This window comes from Solanum tuberosum, unplaced genomic scaffold, assembly GCF_000226075.1.
Source record: "Solanum tuberosum cultivar DM 1-3 516 R44 unplaced genomic scaffold, SolTub_3.0 scf00385, whole genome shotgun sequence".
Classification (NCBI taxonomy): Eukaryota; Viridiplantae; Streptophyta; class Magnoliopsida; order Solanales; family Solanaceae; genus Solanum; species Solanum tuberosum.
This window is the reverse complement of record NW_006239315.1, coordinates 469,694-478,027: the sequence shown is the minus strand read 5'-3', so window position 1 is coordinate 478,027 and position 8,334 is coordinate 469,694. Positions and strand designations below refer to the sequence as shown.

General features: G+C 34.1%; 1 protein-coding gene across 2 annotated transcripts; it reads left to right on the top strand.

Moving 5' to 3' along the window:
- Positions 1–1,232: 1,232 nt before the first annotated feature.
- On the top strand, positions 1,233–6,943 carry LOC102597279 (putative pre-16S rRNA nuclease). Of its 2 annotated transcripts, XM_015302936.1 has the most exons (7): positions 1,233–1,822; positions 4,589–4,737; positions 4,856–4,913; positions 5,332–5,400; positions 5,478–5,573; positions 6,048–6,137; positions 6,621–6,943. In XM_015302936.1, the coding sequence occupies exons 2-7, from the start codon at positions 4,589–4,591 to the stop codon at positions 6,654–6,656; spliced, it is 498 nt and encodes a 165-aa protein (XP_015158422.1). In that variant the 5' UTR covers positions 1,233–1,822; the 3' UTR covers positions 6,657–6,943. The 2 variants fall into 2 exon arrangements, with proteins under 2 accessions (XP_015158422.1, XP_015158423.1); XM_015302937.1 differs by lacking the exon at positions 5,332–5,400.
- The last annotated feature ends 1,391 nt before the right edge of the window (positions 6,944–8,334 follow it).

Genomic DNA, 8,334 nt, shown 5'->3' with positions numbered 1-8,334 from the left:
AGAGCTAGAGGTATGTGATTATTGAATGTATTGTTGATTTTTGGATTTTCACGAATCTCTTTTCTTGGCTTTCAGCCCTACAATCTTCATTTTTCAAAGTTTCAGCTATGTAAAAAAGTTATTGAGTTTTGCTACTATAAATCCATTCCATTGGTCGTTAGTTTGGTTCGTCGGTGCTGTTGGAGCAACGGTGAGGGAGAGATGGGTGAGTGGTGGTCAGGTTTCATGGTGGATTAAGGGTCACTACCCCGCTGATTTCGCTGGAGCGAGGGAGGTTAGGTTCGATAGCAGTTAGAGATGGTTTCGTATCTGGAGCTTCGTCGAAGAAGATGGAGTAGCTGCAGTTCTTTGTGTGACTGGTTCTTGGACTAGAGAAGAAAGGAAAAATTAGATTTATTTCGGTGTGGGTCAAAAATTATTTGGATGGGAATTTTATTATTTGGGTCAATTTTTTAATTGGATATAAAAATTAAATAAATTTTGGATAGGTTGTTAAGATCGTGACACGTGTCCCTCCGTTAGTCCAAAGGGTATACACGTTCCAAAAATTAGACGGTAGGGGCATCAAAGTTCTAAAAGTATAACGGAGGGTATTTAGATACCATTTACGATAGTTCGGGGGTATATTTGTCCTTTTTCCCTTTAGAAAATAAAGAAGAATTTTAAATCTTATGATTGTTGACACTCTTATCTAACATTTTTAAAATTCATACTCCCTCCGTTTCATAAAAAATGACCTCCTTTCCTTTTTAGTCAGTTTAAAAAAGATTGATCTCTTTCTTTTTTCGTAACATTTTACTTTTTGCTTTCCACGTGACATGTTTAAGATCACAAGATTAAGGACAATTTTGTACGTTTGACATAATTTTAATTTAGGACCATAAGATTCAAAAGTCTTCTTTATTTACTTAAACTCCGTGCCAAGTCAAACCAGGTCATTCTTTATGAATCGGAGGGAGTAACTTTTAAGTTTTATTCCTCAATAGGTCAAAGTATATTTTTTTTATAATTTTAAATAAGTTTATCGATACTAAATCTTATTTCTCAAACTTTTAAATTTTTTATCAATTAATTTTAATTACAATATTTTTGTCATATTTAGTTGATTATGAATATGTTGAGAATATTATCTCTTTCTGATTAAATCATTATTTTTTTGTTAAATTGTATGTTTTTTTTACATATCTAATTACACTTTGTTAAATTATATGTTAAATTAAGTCCTTATTTGATCTAAAATAAAGTTGAGGTGGATAAAAGCATAAAAAAAGGTTTTTCTCTCAATTACCCTTAAAGCAGCCGCCACCATCCACCTCTCTTCTCCGGCCAAAATACAACTTGAAACCACCAGAACCCCACCAGTAAACAACCCAAAACGACCCCATTTCCCACGAAACCAGACCCACCAGAAAACAACCGAGCCCTCACTTCTCCTTCTCCATCACAACCTAACACAGCCGCCACCACCACCCAAACACCTTCACCACCGGAGTAACCACACAACCCCTCCTTCTCCAATTATCCAGCAACCAACAACAAATCCAGCTAACGAACTCCACCAAAAGCTCTTTCTTCTCCTTCAACAGCGAGCTTTTGGCTCCAGTGAACAGTCGACAACAACAACAACGCCACGAGCTCCGGTGAGCTCGTGAGCAACCAAACAGACCCCAGTGAACTCGCGACAAGCAGCCGGCGAAACCCAACTGCCACGACGTCGTCTCCGGTGAACCAACGAGCTCCGACGAACTCGTGATCCAACCACCCACATCGAAAATCAGACGACCAGCAAGCTCCAAACTCAAGCAACACACTACAACAGACAGTAAGCTAGATCTCTTTTTCCATTCTTTTTGTTTAATAAATCCTTATTTTGGGTTTGTTTTGCATAATCTACTGTATTTTGATCATTGTTGATTATTCTCATTATCATCTATTTCACTGTATTATTATTAAATTTTGTGTTTAAATCGATTTTGCACTTTTTGGTGAGTTGTGTTTCTTTGGCAGAACTCCAATTAAATTGGCCAAGTTATCTGTTATTGGTGGACTTTTGGGTTGTTCTTGTTTATTGTATTTTATTTTTGCTGGCCATTATTGTTTGTGGGGTGATATAGATTATTATCTTGACTTGCTTGACATTGATTTGCATTATTTTTTTAAAAAAATTCCAGCTATTTTGTGCAAATTTGGTTACTGCATTATGTTAGATCAAGATAGGTTTTGACGAAAGACGAATCACAACAAACCTGTTCCACAAACATGATCTTAAAAGACCTAATCCGATTGGAACTGGGAAAAGGAATTATGTTGAGGCGGAAAATAAATACAATATTGTTAGATGTTCAAGTTGCACACGGAAAGAGAAGTCCGAGTCATATAAGGAGAAGAAGTCACTAAAAGTTTACCAAGTTGGAGTCAACAAAGGAAAGACTTTTTTGTCTATAAAAGAAGAAGGGATCTCTCAAAGAAAGGTGTGCACTTACAAAGAGAAGATCCAAGCTGAGAGAAATCTGATTGTCGAGTAGTGAGCTATTGACGAGAACAAAATTGAAGAGTCTATTCTGTTTTGTTTAGGTCGACTAGTAATCTGTAGGTATTAGTCACTAGGGGTTTCCTACTATTGTTGGTCTTTTGGTTGGGGAACCTTAAGACACTGGGTAAATACAAAACTTGGGGGTTTTGTGTTTTTGAGTTTGGAATTAGAGTTTATAATTCCATAGGCTAATAGGTGTGTAATCTTTTGTAGTTTGAAGTTGTGAATTAATAATTAATCGAGTTAATTATTACTGAGCTATTGTGTTACGTGCGTATTTAACTTGAAACTACAAACGAACTAAGGAATAAGTAACTCCTACGTGTTCCTTAGAAGAATTAAGGAGGGCATAATTCCAACACGTTATTTGGTCATTTTTACTTTTGTTATTGAGTTTTTTTCCCCACTATTTTAACTTTAAGTTGACTTATGTCAATGCCTTTTGCATTACTTCATAAGTTAATTTCTCACTATTCGCTTTGTCATGAGATTTTCTTCAAATAGTTTCGGTTTTATCATCTTGCACTCTTAATATTTTTTACTTGGATATTATAAAATTGGCCAAAAAAATCTCTAATCTCTCCGTTGGTTTTCAAGGCCTTCTCATTTTGAATGATGGAAATTTAGTTTAAGTCCATATACTTTGTATGTTACAATTGGCTGATGAAGAAATTACCGTCGATTTTCAAGGTCTTCCATGTTAATTATACGAGTTTTATCTTAAGTTATTATATTTTATTTATCTTGATTCATATTTATTCATTACTAACACTTTACTAAGTGTATTTACATGTACCCTAGAGTTGCTTTGCAGGAAGCTATACGAATGAAGTTCGAATATCATATTCATTATTTTTATATTATTGACGTTAGGCAAACCTTAGATCGTTTCTTATATTATTCTTTTATTTTATTATTTGTGTATATCACATGTTTATTATACTTGTATATTGCTTTTATCTCCTCCTCAATTTGAAAAAAATGAATTCATTCGAGACCCACAATTGTGGATTTTGAAGGGTGTTTAATACCTTCCCTTCAGAATCACTTGAACCCTTACCTAATCTATTGGTTTCATAGATATTTTTTGTTAATTAATTGATTGGTTTCCTAGTTTTCCTAAAATTAGGTGGCGACTCATAAAATTCTTTTCTTAAAATTCTTTTAAATTTAATTTAATTTAATTAATTGTTTATTTTTTGAGTCACCATGACTATTCGCCTTATTTGAGTAAAGTAGGGATGTAAACAACTACTTTTGTTGAGTAGAATCACTAGGTTGCTGCATTTGAAGACCATCACTCTGTTGTTGAGCAATATCAGTCTGATTCTGTTGAGGACTATGCAGCATCTGTCGAAGAGCACTCTGTGTTACTAGGCTGACTTGTAACCTGTTGTGCAGGAGCTTCCAGAGCTTCTTGAACTAACACAACCTGGACGGTACCCTTAGTCTTCATTCCCTTGGTCTTCATTTCCTGAACCACTCTCCCTGGTTCCTGCCTGTGTTTAGGTTGTTCATTTGGTGCCTTAGCTTCCTCCCTTCCCTTGGGAGGGCAACTATGTCCAATAACTAAACATGTAGGGCAGAATTTAGGTTCCCAATCATAGATGACTGGTTTCTGAAATTTCTTACCATTTGGATCCAATACAAGTAATCTCATCAGGTAGGGACTTGGTAACATTAACCTCAATTAGTATTCTTGCAAATGAGATTCTTGTCTTCTTGGCTGTGGCAATGCTTATATTTTTGCAATGTGCTCCTATGATTTTTTATTTATTTTTGGATATGTATTGAACATCGGTACTAGTGAAATTCCAAACTCATTGTGTTTTCATTTAGGATTATCTCAAATTTGTGAGCATCTTTGATCTGTTTATGGGTAAGTTGATAATGTTATCCTTCAAGAGTTCACAACAATGCCCAAGTGAAGGTGTAGTGATCTTCCTATGCTAATTGGTTGCAGTGTTGATGCATCATGCTTCCAATATGAAATAAATTTTCTTGAATCCAAAGTAAGTGTTTCACAAATTAAATGATTGGTTGGTACTTTTGTAGATGAGGTATTTGAAGCCATCCAACTTGTTTCATGAATTACTGAAGTCAAATGCACTTGCAAGTTGCCGTATTCTTGGGTTGGATGTGGGTGATAAGTACGTTGGTCTAGCTGTTTCGGACACAACAAATAAAGTTGCATCACCTCTCGCGTAATGTAGCTTCACTGAGCATCTTAAATTTTGATTATGTTGAAACAATTATGCCCCATGTTCATTTTTATTACATTGTTGTGTCAGAAGAAATGACATTAATGTTGGGTATATGCAGTGTTCTCCTCCGCAAGAAAACAAATATTGACTTGATGGCTAAAGATCTACAGGGTCTGGTAAGGTTCATTATATAGTTAACCCATGATTTCTGACAATTGTGGTTTCTTAGGTAGCTAAATAGTTTTGTTGCTTGACTTCTGCTACTTATAATCTAATTCAGCATGAGCAGTTACATGTGAGAGAATCTAATTTTGAACAATTGTTTTGCATAAGACGACCGTTTATTATAAACCCTGCTCCCTTCCATTCAGTTTCTCTCTTTTCTCCGCATTTTACTATTGCGGTACTATAAAGAAGTTTAAAGTCAGTTGTGATCTAAGTTACTTGAATATGCCTGGTAGATACATCAGCTTTAGATGAAAATAAAACTTGCTTTCAAAAATAGTAATGAATGGTGCTGCAAAATGCAAACTTTCATCATCCCTTTTCCCTTTTCCTTTCACGTAATTTTTGTCTTCTTTTTTCCAAGTGCAGGTTTCTGAACTCAACTTGGGGGCCTTTGTTTTTGGCTATCCATTTGATAGACAAAAAATTAGTCGAGATGTATGTTTTCCACTTTGATAATGATTAGCTTACTTTGTTAGCGTCGTTTGAAATAAACATTTGTCTGTCTTTGTCAGGCTGTGCAGGTGAAGTTATTCATTGACGACCTTTGTCGGACAGGGGAACTTAGAGGTGTAAACTACACCTTTAGGGATGAATGCTTCACATCTAAGGTATGTGCTCTTAACTTTTTAATTTGTAAAAAGTATCGCGAATTAGTCATATCTTGATATCAAGATAATACTACACAATTCTTGTTATTGAAAGGTTGCGACTAGATTATTTTAACACTCACACCACAAAATAATGTCAGATGACGGACTTATGGAGGATGATTGAGCTTACAACAACAACAAACCCAGTGAAATCTCACAAAGTGGGGGTCTGGATTGAGTTATAATTGCATGTAAACAAATGATTTAGGCCATCACTGTTTGACTCCTTAAATAACTATAAAAGACAAGCTTTTGCTTCTGTAAAGAATTTTGAACCTCTTCTGTAATTTGCCTTTAGTTTTTATTAGTTGACGTTAGATTGATCTCATTGCTCCCCACCCCTGACCCCACAACTGTTTTGTCTTTGATCATTTAATATTATCTATTGATATGCAAAATGACCAACAATTATATGTATTATCTTGCTTTCAGAATGTCGAGTTCTTACTACGAGATTTAAAATTTCACCCAACACAGTCGAAGACCATGTTAGACAAATTTGCAGCAGTTGGAATACTTCAGGTAATAAAAGATCTTAGCTTATTTCTGCACTTAGAGTAGACCCTTATTAATCAGCAAACATTCAGTTAAATAGATTTCAGGGTGAAATATTCTGAAAAACTTCTCATCTGAGAAAAAATAGTTTTGTTTGTACAAAAATAAAATTGTCTTGCAATTCTTAGCTGAAATAATCTCTACTTATTTTCAACTAAAAAACTGTAGTAATGGAGGCAGCTCTTTGCCCATAATTGTTTGCTAGGTTCCTTCTCTTGTTTTTTTTTTCTTTTTCTTATTTGGGCTAGTTGAATTGTTGTTTGGTTAGGATTTCATTTGTTCAAAGTTCAGACTGGAGGAACAATATGTTTTCACTATTCCCATTTCAGTTAAATTCATTTTAGGATTAGCTTTGCCTCTTATCTGGGAAAAAAAAAGGAAGCCGAAAATATGGTTTTACTTGAGGCTTGTTATATTCTGTAATACAATAACTATGGTGGTTTGTGGCAGGGGTACCTCGACTTTGTTAACAGGAAACACACCTGAGAAGACTCCTATTAACTTGGTGTCTAACTCAACCTATGTCTTATTAAGTTAATTTCTTCGAAAAATGGACATGTATCTACATTTATATGTACATATACTAAACATTGAAACTAGGAGTAGTATGTGTCGCTGTAGTTTGTTGGTTCAGTGTATTTTGTTACTCTCTATTTTTATCCTATGTATAAATTGTCACGTTGTATTCAAGGACAAGACTGTAATGTTATGGACCACAGTTTGGGGTTCTTTGTTGGTCAGATCTTTAGACATCTTGACCACATTTTCATCAACTCGAGATTAGCTACTATTTCTTAGTTTTAGTTGAAATTTCCTTGCAGTGCTAGCTTGAAGAAATATGAAAACTTGACTCCTTGGTCTTTCCTTTTTGTTTCTCAGGTATACATTATTAATAGGGTAAAAATATTTACATGTACATGACGTTTACCGCAAATCAATAAATGCATGATATGTGTTTTGTGCATGGATTTGTCTTTACTTAATGATACATATTCTCACCCTATTAAGTTGTTTATTCATGGTAAATTGATATAATTTTATATCAACACCAGGTACATATAACTATTCTAATTATATTAAGAGATCCATGCATGAGAGGGTGATGAGCAAAATGGAGGCTGATCACCCTACGGGGTAGCCCAGCGTTCAGATCTCAAGTTTGAAACCCCACTGAATCTTCTTTGTTATAAGTAAACTTACATTGACGTGAAAAACTAAAAATTATAAACCTCATGTGCTGTTAAGAGTTTTGGGCTAAATTCATCCCTTAACTATGACTAAAGCTTATGTTACATCCTTGCACTATAATAGTTAACAAGAACCATCCTTTTAGTATTTAAATATTACAAAAGTTAGTCTTCTGTCTATTTGAGTTTAAAAAACTAGCATTGCTTTTTCAAGAAGTTATTTTCTCTCTCCCATATCCCTATTTTGCCCCTCTCAAATCTGTCCCATCATCTGTCTTCAACTTCAATAAAAAGCATTTGGTATAGTCTAATCGTTTTTTCTTTTTCACATCTTGAGACAACTCCACTTTAAACTACCCAAATAACCACTAAACAAGCAAAAAGAAAAAGCAATAAAATAGTAAAAAAAAAACATAAACCTGCAAAATTGCAGAAAAACAACAAAAAAAACTGGTAAACCAGCAGCAAAACAGCAAAAAAATGCCCAAAAGAGTAGAAAACTGAAAAGAAGAAAAAAAACTCGTGATTTTAGTAAAACAGAAAGTTAGTGTAACAACAAAGACACCACAAAATAAGCAAAAAACAGCAAAGTCTAGTGTCATTAAATCATCATAAAGCTAAAACATTTTTCATTAGTTCCATGCACAAAAACATAACAAATGAACAACAAAAACTAGTTACATATCATTAGTTTGATACATCAAATATCCAAAAAAAAGATCCAAAACTAAAAATGTATTTTCTTTAATGTTGCAACTTCATAGAGAAAATGGAAAGCTCTGACGTTGTTGGCTGGCTTGAGATGTACCTCTTCTAACCTGAAATAAGAAATTAAAATATTAAATATGAATAGTTATACAAGTAAGCTACAATAAAAATAACTTAAATATGAATATTTGAATATTCTTACAGGTAGTTTTTCAACATTTTGGCAACTTGATGCTTCCTCGACCATGATGGAGTCCAAACTACAAAGG

Excerpts from the sequence above, each read along its gene's own strand:
- LOC102597279 (XM_015302936.1), top strand. The coding sequence starts at position 4,589 with ATGAGGTATTTGAAGCCATCCAACTTGTTTCATGAATTACTGAAGTCA. Across the intron at positions 4,738-4,855 it reads AAAGTTGCATCACCTCTCGC|TGTTCTCCTCCGCAAGAAAA; the intron begins GTAATGTAGCTT and ends GGGTATATGCAG. Across the intron at positions 5,401-5,477 it reads GACAAAAAATTAGTCGAGAT|GCTGTGCAGGTGAAGTTATT; the intron begins GTATGTTTTCCA and ends TGTCTTTGTCAG.